At 39.8% G+C, this 19,171-nt stretch overlaps 1 protein-coding gene across 1 annotated transcript; it reads left to right on the top strand.

The window, feature by feature from the left end:
• The first annotated feature begins 1,686 nt into the window (after nucleotides 1–1,686).
• Nucleotides 1,687–2,487, top strand: LOC115219965 (zinc finger BED domain-containing protein 5-like). Its single transcript, XM_029790267.1, has 2 exons — nucleotides 1,687–1,827; nucleotides 2,050–2,487. Exons 1-2 carry the CDS (start codon nucleotides 1,687–1,689, stop codon nucleotides 2,485–2,487), a joined length of 579 nt encoding a protein of 192 aa, XP_029646127.1.
• The last annotated feature ends 16,684 nt before the right edge of the window (nucleotides 2,488–19,171 follow it).

The raw sequence follows: 19,171 nt of genomic DNA, 5'->3' as shown, positions 1-19,171 counted from the left end.
ATGCTGCTACACTTACCCCTCCCCTACTTTTGTGATCCACTCCCCTATCATCCTCACTTCCACCCTTCCATTACTCCAACGCTCCCATACACCCTCTTCTCTCTCCTCCCAGCCTTCCACCGCCTCCCCCACTTCAGTCTGTTGTTACCATTCCTCCTGATTTCTCCCTCTCTGAAACTGAACGCTCACCTCTCAGTAAGGTCTGCGCTTCACCCCTCTCTGTCCAGTAACGAGTTTCAGAATCGTACTGATATCCAACACTTTGTGTGCCGCGTCAGGTTACATGGCTAACAAGGGTGGAACTGCATGGTGTGACGCGCAGACCTTTACAATGCTGAAGCTCTCATTCGACTTCAAGATACCTATTTCTCTTGCCCTCTGCCCTCCAACCCGACGCCTAACTACCAACAGACCGAGTCCTCCACTATTCATGACCTCATTTCCTCCACCCGTCTCCCTTCCACCGCCTCCAACCTCATTGTCCGTACCTAAAGCACGCCCACTATTTACTTTCTTCCCAAAATTCATAAGCCAAACAACCCTGGCCACCCTATCGTCTCCGCCTGCAATAGCCTCACGGAAATGATCTCCAAATACCTCGACCGTGTCCTTACCTCTCTAATGGCTTCCCTCCCCTCACACATTCACAACACCAATCATGCTATCCGTCTGTTTAACTCTTTCTCCTTCCCTTCTGACCCTTCTAAACTTTTGTTCACTCTTGACATTAAAAGTTTGTATACGGTGATCCCACTCAACGAAGGACTTCTTACGCTTAAACACTTCCTTGACCTTCGGCCTGACCTTCAACCTGACACTTCCACACGTCTTCGTCTGGCCGAACTTGTCTTCTACCTCAACTGCTTATTCGCGGGTGAGTTTTAGCGACAGTCTCGGGAGTGGCCACGGGAACGAGAATGGGCCCCAATTATGCGAACATGTTCTTTGGCTAAGTTGAGGCCCAAATATTCTCACAATTCACTGGTCCCACTCCCGAGCTATACGGTCATTATATCGATGACTGTATCGGCGCGACCTCACTCTCCCATGAACAACTTGATTCCTTCCTCTCCTCTGTACAATCCTTCCATTCTACCCTCGAATTCTCCTGCACTATCTCTAACTCTTCCGTCGAATTTCTCGACATTTCTGTCGGCTTACACCACTCAGCTCTCACTATCTCCATCCACTTCAAACACACTGGCTCACACTCTAACCTTAACTTCTTCTCCTCCCACCCTACCCACACCAAGCTCTCCATTCTCTACTCATAATTCCTCCATGTACACAGGTTCTGCAGTGACGACCATGACTTTGAGACTCATTCTCAACTCCTAGCTCGCCACTTCATCCTACGTGAACATTCCCTCATTATTCCCACATTATTCCCTCATTATTCCCACACTGCCCTTGCCCAGGCACGATCTGTGGACCGTGCCTCTGCTCTTTCTTCACGCACTCGTCCACCCTGAACAGCAAACTAAAGCGCCAAATTCTTTCATAATTAAAATGACTGTCTCTGAGAAAGCTCGAGTCGCTTCCTACCAAGTCTCAGAACTAATAGCACAAAATATGAAAGCTCATTCTATAGGCGAGTCACTCATTTTTTCCCCGCGTGCAAAAAGGTAGTCTCAACAATGCTTGGGAATGAAGACGCAAAAGAAATAAGCAAGGTGCATTTTAGAAATGTCTTCTGATATCGACAAAAATTTATGTAGTAATAAACTTAAGTATTCCCCTTTTGCATCGCAAGTTAATGAGTCAACAGACATTATCAACAAGGCACAACTCTTAGCATTCATTCGTTTTATCGATGAAGAGCACATAGTAAATCAGTTTCTTTTTTGTAAAGAATTAAGTGTCATTGCAAAAGGAAAGGACTTTTTCAACATTTTGAATACATACTTTGATAAATGGCAGTTGTCATGGAAATCATGTGTGGGTATTTGTACAGATGGAGCCCCTTCTATGGTAGGATGTGTTAAGGGCCTCACATCTTTTTTAAAAAACAAATGAGAATGTTATCTTTACTCACTGCTTTCTTCATAGAGAGGCCTTGATGGCAAAAAAGAAACATTAAGAGAGGAACTAAAAGAGGTTTTAAATAAAGTTGTTCAGATGGTAAACTTTATTGAAACAAGACCTGTCAAATCTCGTATATTCGAACAGTTGTGTACCGATATGGATTCTCAACACAAACGGCTGCTTTTACACACCGAAGTAAGGTGGATGTCAAGAGGAAAAATACTTACTCGTGTACACGAGCTACGACACGAACTTCTTGTGTTCTTTGAAGAAATGAAACAATCTAATTTTTGTGACCTTTTTCGTTCCGAAGTTTGGATTTCCAGGTTACAGTTTTTGGCCGATATATTTCAGCAGCTCAATATTTTAAATACTAGCATGCAAGGGAAAAAAGAAAACATTGTAATGTCCACTGACAAAATGAAAGCTTTCGAAAGAAAAATTAAGATTTGGAAACGATAAGCTGTCGAAGCGAATTTGGAAATGTTTCCTTTGTTAAGTCAAAGTGAAACAGGCAAAAATGAAACACTCCCGTTAATAGTTGAGCATTTAGCAAGTTTAGAAGAAAAAGTGAGTTCGTATTTCCCATCACTGAAAACTGAACAATATGACTGGATCAGAAACCCATTCGTGGAAACTTCCAGTGATTTCGAATTAACAATGATAGAAGAAGAGGAACTCGCTGCTATACCTACTGACCATGGATTAATGATGAAACAAAAGGAATTGTCACTTGAAGCTTTTTGGATTTCTGTAAAAAATGAATATGTTTCGCTTTTTAAAAAAGCTCTTACAATTTTGTTGCAATTTTCAACTTCATATCTATGTGATTTGGGATTTTCCACTCTTTCTACTATCAAGGACAAAAAGCGAGGAACACTTACATGCGTTGATGAAGAAATGTGAGTTTGTCTTTCAAACATATGCCCAAACATTGAAGAAATTGCCAAGAAACATCGAGCTAATGTTTCCCATGAACTCAAGAATGAAGAATCTTAAAGTATGTATTATTTTCTGTTATTTAGCTTAGAAATTTGTATATGGTGCGTCCACAATTATTTGTGGTGGTTCAGGTGCGCCCTGACCTCAAACGAGTTGAGAACCAGTGATAGATCGTTAGCCACTACACACATTTTTTTCTCTCCTTGTTTTTTCTGTGTCCCTTTCTGTAGAAGAGAGTAGGCTCGAAACGTAAAAGACTTTTTCTATTCCTGAGCGTTATACTAATACATCTGTTTGTTTTCTACACCACCTGTCTTCGTCTTTTTTTTTTTCGTAAACTCTCCCTATATATATATATATATATGTGTGTGTGTGTGTGTGGTGTGTGTGTGTGTGTGTGTGTGTGTGTGTGTGTATGTATGTATGTGTGTATGTATGTATGTATGTATGTATGTATGTATGTGTGTGTTTCTATCTGTGTTTGTCCCACACCACTGCTTGAAACCAGTGTTGTTGTGTTTATGTCCCCGTAACTTAGCGGTTCGGCAAAAGAGCCCGCGTCAGAATAACTACCAGGCTTTTACAAAAAGAAGTACTAAATTCAAGGTGGTGCCCCAGCGTGGCCGCAGTCAAATGCCTGAACCTAGTAACAGATGCCCATTTTATTTTTGCATATGAATTCAAAGACTTTTTCAGGTTAGTAGAAATAACAGTCTTCCAACTGCGACCGCTCCTTCATATTAAAAAAAAAGAACAAAAAAAAATAAAACAAAGCAAAACAAAACAAAAAAAACACAGTAAACAATTTTCAATTCAAATAGCGTCAGTACAATTTACAATGAATAAATAACAATACAATTTATGACAAAACAATATCTATTGTTGCAATTAAAAAATTTTCTTTTCTAATTTTGGAACAAGGTAAACAATTTTTCAAGAAGTGAGTCAGGATCTTTTCGGTTTGAACTGCAATTTTTCCTAGCGGTGTCATATGAAATTGTCACCCATAATTATGACCCTAGTATCGATCTATTGCATTTCAATCTATTTTAGGGTTAGGGATGGGGGGAAGGGTATCTTTTTTTCTTCACAAATATAAATAAACCCAATCTGTTTCTTAAACGAGGGACATATTCATACGGCACAGAATGTTGTTTACCTCAATAGACGTCATTGATTGGTTGAAATTGCAGAAATTAAAGAAAAAAACAACAAATATCTTACAAACTATAGAATTTTCTCAATAAAGCCAAGAGAAAAAGATGTTTTATAAACACATTCTACCAGTATACGAAGTTAAAAATTTTTTTAGTTACCTAGAAATTATGTTAAAAACTGCCATTCAAACCGAAAAGATCCGTGAGTCATTGTAACATCGATCACAGTACTTGATTGGTACTTTATTTTATTCACCTCGAAAGGATGAAAAGCAAAGCTGATATCAGCGTGATTTGAACTCATGACGTAAGGAGTCGGAAGAAATGCCACTACACAGTTTGAGTGACTTGCTAACGATTCTGTCAGCTCGCCGTCTTAGTTACAATCTTTTATCTGTTAATTTTTATATGCTTCAGTCATTAGACTGTGGCCATGCTGGGGTACCGCCTGAAAGAATTTTCAGTCGACTGTATCAAACCCAGGACTTATTTTTTTTTGTTAAACCTGGTCCTTATCTTATTGGTCTCGTTTGCCGAACCGCCAGATTACAGGTTCGTAAACACACCACCATTGGTTGTCAAGTGGTGGTCTCACATACACATGAGCGCGCGCACACACAAAAAGATACACTCACACGCGCACACATACACATTCGACGGGCATTTTTCAGTTTCCGTCTACCAAATCCACTCACAAGACTTTGGTCGGCCTGGGGCTACAGAAGACAATTGTCCAAAATGCTACGCAGTGCGACTGAACCACGTGGGACTGGGAAGTGAACTTCGTACTACACAGCCAAGCCTGCACCTATTTAATGGTATTGAGAACAAAAAAACAAACAAACAAAAGAACAAAAGCACATGAAGAAAGGCGCAGGAGTGGCTGTGTGGTAAGTAGCTTGCTTACCAGCCACATGGTTCCGGGTTCAATCCCACTGTGTGGCACCTTGGGCAAGTGTCTTCTACTATAGCCTCGGGCCGACCAAAGCCTTGTGAGTGGATTTGGTAGACAGAAACTGAAAGAAGCCGGTCGTATATATATATATATATATATATGTGTGTGTGTGTGTGTGTGTGTGTGTGTGTGTGTGTATGTATGTATGTATGTATGTATGTATGTATGTAAGTATGTATGTATGTATGTATGTATGTATGTATGTATGTATGTGTGTGTGTATGTATGAATGTATGTATGTATGTATGTGTGTGTGTATATGTTTGTGTGTCTGTTTCCCCCCCCCCCCCAACATTGCTCGACAACTGATGCTGGTGCGTTTACGTCCCCGTAATTTAGCGGTTCGTCAAAAGAGACCGATAGAATAATTACTAGGCTTACAAAGAATAAGTTCTGGGGTCGATTTGCTCGACTAAGAGGCGGTGCTCCGGCATGGCCACAGTCAAATGACTGAAACTAGTAAAAGAGTAAAGTTTATAATCAAAGAGTTCTCAAGTACAATCACTGGAAAATTCAACATTGCAGTTCTTCTGAATGCATGGTGCTGGTCGGGGGAGATTTTCCCTGACGGTTTTATTTTTTCTTGATGTTTCTGCACAGCTGTGGTCCTCTCAGCTAACTTAAGGAATAGTTGCATCTCACTTGTGTCCGTTGTCCACTTTTGTCAATGTCTTTGCTCCTTTGCCTGTTGTTTGCTATTCTTCCAAAAGCCGCCTTTAGCTTTATTTAGGTCTGAGGAACTTTCAGTCAACGATTTGGAATTCGTTAGTAATTTTGTACACACCAAACAAAGTATTTGATGTGTAATTATTGCGCGTCATTGGTTAGATTTTTTATGACGTCTTCACTCAGTCTGAAAGATCCTGTTTTGTTCTTTACTAAAATTTAAGTGAAAAAATTGAGACTGAGAATGTTACAGCAGTTTCTCTTCAGTTTAAAAATATTAATGGTCCCAGATTGGGTCAAACTACACACGTGGCAAAACGGAGAAGCTATAACGTTAATTCTTGAATGAGATTGCACGAATCATATTAATCAGAGCGTCCACAAGTTTTTAAGACAGTGAGGATACAATGAAAGAGATTTCGTAGCTCTTTATAGGGAATAAATGACCCTGTAGAGCAGTGGTTGTCTCCCATTGGTCCACATGGTCCTTCATGATGGAGATATAAGATTTTGTTGTTAAAATTTAGGTGCAATAAACTGGTTATATTTCTTCAATACACAAAATATTTTAACAATTTTTTAAAACAATTCCTAATAATATTTAATCATAAAAATATAATAGGCGCAGGAGTGGCTGTGTGGTAAGTAGCTTGCTAACCAACCACATGGTTCCGGGTTCAGTCCCACTGCATGGCACCTTGGACAAGTGTCTTCTGCTATAGCCCCGGGTCGACCAAAGTCTTGTGAGTGGATTTGGTAGACGGAAACTGAAAGAAGCCCGTCGTATATATGTATATATATGTGTGTGTGTGTGTGTGTTTGTCCCCCCAACATCGCTTGACAACCGATGCTGGTGTGTTTACTTCCCCGTAACTTAGCGGTTCGGCAAAAGAGACCGATAGAATAAGTACTGGCTTACAAAAAATAAGTCCCGGGGTCGATTTGCTTGACTAAAGGCGGTGCTCCAGCATGGCCGCAGTCAAATGACTGAAACAAGTAAAAGAGAGTAAGAGTAAGAGTTTTAGGCATCGAATGACTATAAGGATTGCACCTGCTGTGAAATTGTAATCAAAGAGGTCCATAAGCAAAAAAAAAAATCTATCCATCTATCTATCTATCTATCTATCTATCTATCTATCTATCTATCTATCTATCTATCTATCCAACACCTATCTATCTATCTATCTATCTATCTATCTATCTATCTATCTATCTATCTATCTATCTATCTATCTATCTATCTATCCATCCATCTATCTATCTATCTATCTATCTATCTATCTATCTATCTATCTATCTATCCATCCATCTATCTATCTATCTATCTATCTATCTATCTATCTATCTATCTATCTATCTATCCATCTATCTATCTATCTATCTATCTATCTATCTATCTATCTATCTATCTATAATTTAGGACACAGTGCGAAGCAAAGAGCAAAGTATGAAAGACACTTAAGTTTAGATCAAAGTTCAAGGCACAATAAACCCCAGAACAACAAAAAAAAAAATGTACAGAGCATATAGCATTTATAGGACGACAGTATTGGGCACCGCTGTTTGGATATGACACAGCTGACTGGACGTTGAACCTCTGTCTGTCTGTCAGTTTGTGTGTCTGGCTGTCGGTCTGTCTATCTAGCTATCTATCTATATATACACACACATACATAATATTGTGTATTTGTGTGTGTGTGTGTGTGTGTGTGTGTGTGCGTGCGCGCGCGCGTGTTATATACGCGTTCATGTATTTGTTTCTATACACAATTTCACATCAGAGGTCGTGGAAAACAGATATTATATTTGGGGATGGTCATTTTTAATATATTTTTCTGACAAATAATCTCACGACTATATACACGTTCTTCATTTCAGCTTATTATTATTATTATTATTATTATTATTATTATTTATTATTATTATTATTATTATTATTATTATTATTATCATTATTATTATTTTAGTGTCCTTTATCTGAAATCTTTTGTCACACATCCTGTGACCTCTTCAGCGACACTCCATCCCATATGTCTCCGCCTGTCCTGTTTTGTCCATTCTGTAGTCAGGAGGAGAGATATGTAATGGTGAGTCACTGAAGAGGTCACATCTGCTCAAATAATCTCAGTTCAAGATAATTGCTATATATATATATATATATATATATATATACATGGTCTAGGAACTAAATAAGATGGTAAACGTTTTTAATTTTCATTCCATTCGAGAATTTATCGATAAATAGTGGTTTGAGTTTTCTACTGCTCTTTCTAGTACAAGGCTTTCCTATTTGGAAGCCTCTTGATGTGTTTTAATGTACACGATATTTCTATGTGAATAATATGTAGTCTATTGACTAATTCTTTTTTGTGCTAGGTCACAGGTAATAATAATTTATATCATTCTTATTACCCCAATAATATATATATATATATATATAACTTTTATACATCAATGAATTTTCATTAATAATTGCAGTTCCTGGAATATTAAAATCTTTCAAATGCCGATTTGAGTAGTTTTTAAATATTATGTGAAAATATTATTTTTGATTTCATTTTCATCGACCATTTTGCGTACATATTTAAAACCATGATTTGAAGAAATCTTAAATCATGTTTTTATATTCTTCGAATTCTGATCAAAGTTCAGCAAGATTTATAATATTGATTCTTGAAAATCAGTTCAGGTTGAAGTACAAAGGTCATTGAACTGCTGATATATTTTTATAGAAGTTTTGACGTCATATCCTGTTTAACATTTGATTCTATTTGTAGAGCATTGCTTCCGCTTTGATCGAAATACACTGCATTGTCGACAAAGACGGAAATATCCTACCAAACACAGTAACTGGTATTGTGGAGTCTAGAATATACAGATAAGTTAGCTGATCTTAAATTATTGTCATAACTAGACTAATATTTATGTATCAGTAATGGTTGTATGCTTAACATGCTTTGCTTCGTAACCAAGTGGATCCAGATTAGGTTCTGGATCCGTTCGTTTGAGCTTTACTTTAGACAAGTATCTGCTGTTGAACTAATGCCAGTTTGACCAATACTTTGTATGAGGAATTTGGTAGACAGAAACTGTGCAAAAGCTAGTTGTGTTTGTATATGTATTTTTTAAATACTAGTTTCAGTCATTTGACTGTGGCCATGCTGGAGCACCGCCTTTAGCCGAGCAAATCGACCCCAGGACTTATTATTTGTAAGCCTAGTACTTATTCTATCGGTCTCTTTTGCCGAACCGCTAAATTACGTGGATGTAAGCACACCAGCATCGGTTGTCAAGCGATGTTGGGGGACAAACACAAATAGATAAACACACAGACACACACATATATATATACATACATATATACGACGGGCTTCTTTCAGTTTCCGTCTACCAAATCCACTCGCAAGGCTTTGGTCGGCCTGAGGCTATAGTAGAAGACACTTGCCTAAGGTGCCACGCAGTGGGACTGAACCCGGATCCATGTGGTTGGTAAGCAAGCTACTTATCACGTGCACGAATGTGTAAGTCTTCTGCTATAACCTCGGGCCGGCCAATGCCTTGTGAGTGCATTTGGTAGAAGCCTATATATGTATATATAATATAATATATATATATATATATATATAGATGTTGTGTGTGGGTGTGTGGGTGTGTGTGTGTGTGTGTGGTGTGTGTGGTGGTGTGTGTGTGTGTGTGTATGTTTGTGTGTCTGTGTTTGTCTCCCCAGCATTGCTTGACAACCGATGCTGGTGTGTTTATGTCCCCGTCACTTAGCGGTTCGGCAAAAGAGACCGATAGAATAAGTACTGGGCTTACAAAGAATAAGTCCCGGGGTCGATTTGCTCGACTAAAGGCGGTGCTCCAGCATGGCCGCAGTCAAATGACTGAAACAAGTAAAAGAGTAAAGAGTATACAGTACAGTACTGTTTCAACTTCGCGGATTTTCACCGAACGTGAGGGTTTTGGAATGTAACATCCGCGATAGTCAAGGGATTACTGTATTGTATTAGTGAAATTAGGACACAGTGCGAAGCAAAGAGCAAAGTATGAAAGACACTTAAGTTTAGATCAAAGTTCAAGGCACAATAAACCCCAGAACAAAAAAAAAAAATGTACAGAGCATATAGCATTTATCGACAGAATTGGGCACCGCTGTTTGGATATGACACAGCTGACTGGACGTTGAACCTCTTTGTAGAGATAGAGCTTTTTGGTGATCGAGGTAAATACACACGCGTACGCACATGTGCACGTACAGAAATATACACATGCAGATAGAAAGAGAGGGAGAGTGTGTGTGTGGGAGAGAGAGAGAGAGAGAGAGAGAGAGAGAGAGAGATAGAGAGAAGAGAGAGAGAGAGAGAGTGATATATATTTGCGTAAATGTAGAACGTTGGAATGAGTGCTCAATACCGCATTGGAATCGAACACCTTTCTCCATGTAATCGGTTTGAAAATTTTTAAGGTGCTTGGATATTTTCCTACTCTTCTTAACATGAAAGCAATGGTAGCCTTAACTCACAAATATATATATATATATATATATATATATATATATATATATATATATATATATATATGTAGTATGTATATGTATATGTATATGTATATATACAGAGAGAGAGAGAGAGAGAGAGAGAGAGAGAAGAGAGAGAGAGCGAGAGAGAGAGAGAGGGAGAGAGAGAGAAAGAGGAGGAAAAGGGAGAGAATGAGTGAAACATTCTGATGTAAAATAAATCAGCGTTGAATCAGCGATGCCGAATCAGAGGTGCCAAAACAGCTATGCCAGAGTCTTAAGTACTCGGCGTTTATGTATTTGATTGCAAGTCATATGTATGTATGTATGTATGTATGTATGTATGTATGATGTATGTATTATGTATGTATGTATGTATGTATGTATGTATGTGATATATCCGAAGCATCGTCCATTATTCCCCACCTTATAGAGTCACAATGTCAACTAACCTACATGATGCATAGGGTCTTTCAGCAAACAACCAAGAAAGTACGACTCTGTGTTTGGTAGCCTTGCTTAGCATACTCCATTGAGAAGTTCGTTAAATGTTGTGATAGTTGCCAGAGGTTTAGACCAAATCTAGTGAAGGTAAATGAGCCATGGCCTATTTCTGGGCCCTGGGAAAGTGTTCACGTGGTTTGGGTATATATTCCAAGCATGGGCAATATTTTAGTTATTGCAGATGTATAGTCTACAAGGATTGAAGCATTCGTATACTCTAACCGTTCAAATGAGGTTGTAAAAAAACAAGCTGATGTCTTATCTCGTTTTGGAGTACCCACCACCTTATTATCAGACAAAGAACCTAAAGTTAAGAAACACACAAAAACCGTTAGATTCACTTCAACATTTAAATTTAATTTGTCAAAATATTTTCGTCGCTTTGAGACCGCGACCTGTTCACTGACAAAATTCTGTACGGAATTTATTTTTCATCATCTAATGTTGTGCCAATAATTAAATTTAAACTATGTTTTATCAATATTACGTAACGACTATCAAACTCTCAAGTTATACACGAGGAAATCCCAATGGATTATTCTTTCTCAAAATGTTTCGGTTTTTTACATCCTGTTGTAATTCAAGTACTTCGCCTAAATTGTGGCCCTGATATAACTGAATTTCGATGACGTTCTGGTCTTCCTACAATTCCGTTCTTGTGTTTAATTTTAGAACTTGATATGACCGTTTGTTGAAGACCCACATCTTCACCATTAGGCGTCTTTGCATAATCAGTTCGAAAAATTGCACTAGGCATGTCACTTATGTTAATCGATTCAGGTTCCCGAATATTAAGTTGTACCAATTGCTCAACTGCTACTAACCGTAAAGGATGACCCTCCATTTGAATCCATATGATATTTTTTCCAGCATGTAATACGTATTTTTGCTTTAAATGCAACTTTATCCAACGTGGTCTTGTGCATTATATCCTTACCTGATTCAAAGAATGGGTTTACTGCAATTATTAATTGTCTGTTCATCAGCTATTCAGCAGTTTATAACTTGAGGCACTTCAATGATTACATAAGATTTCATTCATGTTGTTGACGAAATTCCGTGCACTTTGATCAAAATGTCTGAGTACAGATTTTACAGTATGTACAGCCCTTTCAACGGAACTATTAAACACAGGACTATAAGAGGGTGTCTCTATCTTTCTACAACCCATTTGCAAACATGCTCTTTTTAGTATAATAAATTTAGGTTTTACGGATTTGTACTTGCATAGCAAGTAAACCTGACCTGAGATCGTGTGCTGGAACGAAAACAATTGCAGCGTTGAAGGTGTTTGTAAGCCATTTAAGAAACACACAAAAACCGTTATATTCACTTCAACATTTAAATTTAATTTGTCAAAATATTTTCGTCGCTTTGAGACCGCGACCCGTTCACTGACAAAATTCCGTACGGAATTTCCTCGTGAGTACTTGAGAGTTTGATAGTCGTTACACAACATCGATAAAACATAGTTTAAATTTAATTATTGGCACAATATTAGATGATGAAAAATAAAGAACGATTTTGAGATTCAAATCTGTCACTGAATACAATTATCACAGTATGTTTGTATGAATATATATATGTGTGTGGGGGTTTGCGTGTGTGCGAGTGTGTGTGTGTGTGTGTGTGTGTGTGTGTGTGTGTGTGTGTGTGTGTGTGTATGTATGTAAGCATGTATGTATGTATGTATATATTACATTTTGATCTTACCCAAAAGGGCAACATATATAATTTCTAAGCCTTTTCTGGTGCATAACCCACACTGCAGCCCACCACTCTGATAAGGTGCCGCGTGGTCCAATATGGACCAAATACATGTCGTAACTAACCTTATTGTCACTAAACTCGTGGACATATTTATTTTTAACCTTGTATTGGTCGATATATATATATAGGCGCAGGAGTGACTGTGTGGTAAGTAGCTTGCTTACCAACCACATGGTTCCGGGTTCAGTCCCACTGCGTGGCATCTTGGGCAAGTCTCTTCTGCTATAATCTCGGGCCGACCAATGCCTTGTGAGTGGATTTGGTAGACGGAAACTGAAAGAAGCCTGTCGTATATATGTATATATAATATATATATTATATATATATATATATATATATATATATATTATATATATATTATATATATATATATGTATGTATGTGTGTGTATATGTTTGTGTGTCTGTGTTTGTCCCCCTAGCATTGCTTGACAACCGATGCTGGTGTGTTTACGTTCCCGTCACTTAGCGGTTCGGCAAAAGAGACCGATTGAATAAGTACTGGGCTTACAAAGAATAAGTCCCGGGGTCGATTTGCTCGACTAAAGACGGTGCTCCAGCATGGCCGCAGTCAAATGACTGAAACAAATAAAAGAGAAAGAAAGAGAAACGATATATATATATATATATATATTTCATATATTAAAAGGCAAATTGTCTGTCTGTGTGTTGTGTGAACCACTTCTACTCATACAATTTTCAACCGAATTTCACCAAAGTTAACTTGTGTGCTCTCTTTGATTAGGACTCATTTTCTTATAATTTTTACCTCGAAATTCCGCGCCCCCAACATAAATAGACTACTCCCAATTCGACTAGGATTTGAACCCACCACGTCTATGCAATGGACGTTTTAAGAAATGTAACTCACATGTGTAAAGACTTCAATCCGGTGTGAGAAAGATGGAACAACTGCAGAAAATTCCTCTAAGAGTTTATTAGTTGATATTCTGTTTAACATAACAATGTATACCTATTTCTTTATTACCCACAAGGGGCTAAACACAGAGATGACAAACAAGGACAGACAAACGGATTAAGTCGATTACATCGACTGAAGTACGTAACTGGTACTTAATTTATAGACCCCGAAAGGATGAAAAGCAAAGTCGACCTCGGCGGAATTTGAACTCAGAACGTAGCGGCAGACGAAATACCTATTTCTTTACTACCCACAAGGGGCTAAACACAGAGAGGACAAACAAGGACAGACAGACGGATTAAGTGGATTATATCGACCCCAGTGCGTAACTGGTACTTATTTAATCGACCCCGAAAGGATGAAAGGCAAAGTCGACCTCGGCGGAATTTGAACTCAGAACGTAGCGGCAGACGAAATATCTATTTCTTTACTACCCACAAGGGGCTAAACACAGAAAGGACAAACAAGGACAGACAAACGAATTAAGTCGATTACACCGACCCCAGAGCGTAACTGGTACTTAATTTATCGACCCCGAAAGGATGAAAGGCTAAGTCGACCTCGGCGGAATTTGAACTCAGAACGTAACGGCAGACGAAATACGGCTACGCATTTCGCCCGCGTGCTAACGTTTCTGCAGCTCGCCGCCTTCTACAGAACTATATATACCACCTTAATTCAACGCATAATCTAACCAACATGCTTTATTCTCTAGGTCACTGCTCCTTCTGAACTTACCAGTCATCCCACTTCTCTTACTACAGTTCCATGGAAGATCTTGGTGTGTAGAGTTTTCAGGCACCTCCTCCACAGAGTCCTCTCAGAAGCACCCATCATTAGACTTCCCAGTTGGATTCTGAAGCATGATCAACTGAAACTGTGAATATTATCCAGCCATCTCGTTCTTGGTCTACTCCTAGGTGTCCTATCAGCTTGAAGAGTCCATCTTACAATTATTTCTCGCGTCATTTTAATCACATGTTCGGTAGTTACTGGAGCTTAGCGGTATTTCGTCTGACGCTACGTTCTAAGTTCAAATTCCGCCGAGGTCGACTTTGCCTTTCATCCTTTCGGGGTCGATTAAATAAGTACCTATTTCTTTATTACCCACAAGGGGCTAAACATAGAGGGGACAAACAAGGACAGACATAGGTATTAAGCCGATTACATCGACCCCAGTGCATAACTGGTACTTAATTTATCAACCCCAGTGCATAACTGGTACTTAATTTATCGACCCCAGTGCATAACTGGTACTTAATTATAGACCCCGAAAGGATGAAAAGCAAAGTCGACCTCGGCGGAATTTGAACTCAGAACGTAGCGGCAGACGAAATACCTATTTCTTTACTACCCACAAGGGGCTAAACACAGAGAGGACAAACAAGGACAGACAGACGGATTAAGTGGATTATATCGACCCCAGTGCGTAACTGGTACTTATTTAATCGACCCCGAAAGGATGAAAGGCAAAGTCGACCTCGGCGGAATTTGAACTCAGAACGTAGCGGCAGACGAAATATCTATTTCTTTACTACCCACAAGGGGCTAAACACAGAAAGGACAAACAAGGACAGACAAACGAATTAAGTCGATTACACCGACCCCAGAGCGTAACTGGTACTTAATTTATCGACCCCGAAAGGATGAAAGGCTAAGTCGACCTCGGCGGAATTTGAACTCAGAACGTAACGGCAGACGAAATACGGCTACGCATTTCGCCCGGCGTGCTAACGTTTCTGCAGCTCGCCGCCTTCTACAGAACTATATATACCACCTTAATTCAACGCATAATCTAACCAACATGCTTTATTCTCTAGGTCACTGCTCCTTCTGAACTTACCAGTCATCCCACTTCTCTTACTACAGTTCCATGGAAGATCTTGGTGTGTAGAGTTTTCAAGCACCTCCTCCACAGAGTCCTCTCAGAAGCACCCATCATTAGACTTCCCAGTTGGATTCTGAAGCATGATCAACTGAAACTGTGAATATTATCCAGCCATCTCGTTCTTGGTCTACTCCTAGGTGTCCTATCAGCTTGAAGAGTCCATCTTACAATTATTTCTCGCGTCATTTTAATCACATGTTCGGTAGTTACTGGAGCTTAGCGGTATTTCGTCTGACGCTACGTTCTAAGTTCAAATTCCGCCGAGGTCGACTTTGCCTTTCATCCTTTCGGGGTCGATTAAATAAGTACCTATTTCTTTATTACCCACAAGGGGCTAAACATAGAGGGGACAAACAAGGACAGACATAGGTATTAAGCCGATTACATCGACCCCAGTGCATAACTGGTACTTAATTTATCAACCCCAGTGCATAACTGGTACTTAATTTATCGACCCCAGTGCATAACTGGTACTTAATTTATCGACCCCGAAAGGATGAAATGCAAAGTCGACCTCGGCGGAATTTGAACTCAGAACGTAGCGGCAGACGAAATACGGCTACGCATTTCGCCCGGCGTGCTAACGCTTCTGCCAGCTCGCCGCCTAAATAAGTACCAGTTACGCACTGAGGTCGATATAATCGACTTAATCCGTTTGTCCTGTCCTTGTTGGTCCCCTCTATGTTTAGCCCCTTATGGGTAGTAAAGAAATCGGTAGTACTGGAGCTGTGACGGAAAAGTAGCGGCTTGACCTAGAAAGACCGACTCCCAGGTCTCCAAGCTATCCACCCTGTCGAATAATGTTACTCCAGAGATCTTTCAGATCCATCACATTTTGTCCGCTTGTATTCTCCATCGAACTTTTTCGGCCATTACCCAACACTCACGATGGTGAATTAGATAACTGAATACCCCTACCGACCCAGACACTTTCATCCCCTTTCATTTTGTAATCTCTTGTGTCTTCATTATTTCCATTTTCTTTATTACCTACTTTGGTGAAAGCGTGTGGGGATAAGTGGTTAGGTTCGTTGATGTCCTAATTATTCACAGAATTTTCTGTTTTCTGAGAATTTTGCTATTCTGGGGAAAACGCCGTTCGTATGAATTTCAATATTTAGTTTAGCAGCACTAAAAATATCAGCAACGAACAAAGTAATGTGTATCTAGTGATTCAGTGGGTTAAACCTCTCAACAGGAAATGTCACTGTAAAACAGAATCATAGAACTGTCTCTCAAATAGCAGCATGTACAGAGAACTCGTTACAAAACAATAGTATTACGTCATCATACCATCGAGATTTTAGAGCATTTACGACACTTATACTTCAACGTTTCTGTTACATTAAACATCTACTAAAGTCTAAGTGAAATATATTTTAACTATAAAAGGCGGTGAGCTGGCAGAACCGTTAGCACGCCGGGCGAAATGCGTAGCCGTATTTCGTCTGCCGTTACGTTCTGAGTTCAAATTCCGCCGAGGTCGACTTTGTCTTTCATCCTTTCGAGGTCGATAAATTAAGTACCAGTTACGCACTGGGGTCGATGTAATCGACTTAATCCGTTTGTCTGTCCTTGTTTGTCCCCTCTATGGTTAGCCCCTTGTGGGCAAAAAAGAAACATATATTTTAACTATAATTCCATCAGTGCTGCAATTAATGGTAAACGTTTGTGTGTTACGTGTTCAATCCATAAAATCACACTAAATCGAGTATAATTTTCCATTCAGTCTAAATAATCGCGAACATTATAGATACATTTTTTACAACGTTTGAGTAAATGACAGCATTCGAGAATAAATGAATAAAAAAGCATTTGGTCACTGCAACTTTCTTATATATAATACCGTGGAGGCGCAATGGCCCAGTGGTTAGGGCAGCGGACTCGCGGTCATAGGATCGCGGTTTCGATTCCCAGACCGGGCGTTGTGAGTGTTTATTGAGCGAAAACACTTAAAGCTCCACGACGCTCCAGCAGGGGATGGTGGTAATTCCTGCGGTACTCTTTCCCCACAACTTTCTCTCACTCTTACTTCCTGTTTCTGTTGTACCTGTATTTCAAAGGGCCGGCCTTGTCACTCTCTGTGTCACGCTGAATATCCCCGAGAACTACGTTAAGGGTACACGTGTCTGTGGAGTGCTCAGCCACTTACACGTTAATTTCACGAGCAGGCTGTTCCGTTGATTCGGATCAACCGGAACCCTCATCGTCGTAACCGACGGAGTGCAAAAGAAAAGAAAAAGATATAATACCACGGTGATTCATAATTAGCGAGGACGGTTTAAATAAAAGGAAATAAGAACGACTTTCCGTGAGATTTATCGAAATAACTCTTTGTGGTATCTTCAGCCGTTTTAATATCTGAAGACAAAAGAAAATGACACAACCTCCTGTAATATCTGATAGAGCTCTTGTTTTTGTTAGATTTATCCACCTTTCTTTCAGGTTTATCGGCAAAATTCCAGAACATTTAACGGGAATGTTTTTCACTCACCAATCAATCAATCTGATTGGCTGAGTCACAATCGAGTGAGTTTACTGCCTTTTATAGCAACCGTAGTCCGAAGTTTTGATTGTTCAAACCACGCTTCGGTAGTCCCCTTGTAGTGAGTTTCTTATAGTACAAAGGGAATGAAAACTTATGTATCCATCCACCTTGTCCACCCAACATTTCTGGGAGGGTTGTGGTTATAGACTGCTCAGGCACCTCCTCCATAGCGTCCAATCAGCAGCAACTTCCATGACATTTTCCTGCTGGATTCCCGAGCGTTGCTAAATGAGACTGGATATTATCTGACCATCCCGTCCTTGGTCTCCCTCTAGGTCACCTGCGGATTGACTCGACTTGGAGAAAACGTCTTGCGATTCTCTCCCGCGGTATTCTAATCACATGTCTGTAGTATTGGAGCTGTGATCTCTCAGTGCAGAGAAATACTGACTTGACCTGGAAAGACTCCCTGATCATTGAGCTACACACCCTATCAAGTAACATTACTCCAGAGACCCTTACGAGGAATCCCATTTAAGCTGCTTGTATTTGCGTTCGTAATTTTTCGGTCAGTATCCAACATTCATTACCACAAGTAAGGGTAAGTATGAAAACCGAATTGAAGATAACAAGTTCGACTTTTTTTACCAACCTTTCTGCTTCCAAGGATCGAATGTTGGAACTGGCACATTATTATACGATCATCTGTAATTATAGCATTAAATTCAGTCTTTTTGCTTCCAATTACTCAGGAATACAACGCCAAGATACTTAACCTTCTCCACTTGTCTCAGTGGTGTTTCGCTGACATGCAGAGAGTTCTAGGAAGACTATCTTCAGAGCATTAATGTCTCAGTCTTCGCAACATTAATTCTCATCCCTGCCTTTCAGCGCTCAGCAACGAAACCATTGTGGAGGCACATGGCCTAGTGGTTAGAGCAGCGGACTCACGGTCGAGGGATCGAGGGTTCGAATCTCAGACCGGGCGATGTGTGTGTTTATGAGCGAAACACCTAAGCTCCACGCAGCTCCGGCAGAAGGTAATGGCGAAACTTCTGCTGATTTTTTCACCACAACGTTCTCTCACTCTTTCCTCTTGCATCTTGCAGCTCACCTGCGATGGACCGGCGTCCCGTCCAGGTGGGGAACTTATACGCCAAGAAACCGGGAAACCGGCCCTTATGAGCCAGGCATTGGTCGAGAAGGAACAAACAACGAAGCCATTCAATATGTTCTAAAGACCCTCTTCCGATGAGCTAAGTAGCATCATGTTGTCTTCAAATAACAGCCGACCGATCCTACACTCACTGATTGGGATACCAATTCCACAGAGATTGCG

Source organism: Octopus sinensis, linkage group LG15 (assembly GCF_006345805.1).
Source record: "Octopus sinensis linkage group LG15, ASM634580v1, whole genome shotgun sequence".
NCBI classification, from domain to species: domain Eukaryota; kingdom Metazoa; phylum Mollusca; class Cephalopoda; order Octopoda; family Octopodidae; genus Octopus; species Octopus sinensis.
This window is presented reverse-complemented; position numbering and strand designations above follow the sequence as displayed.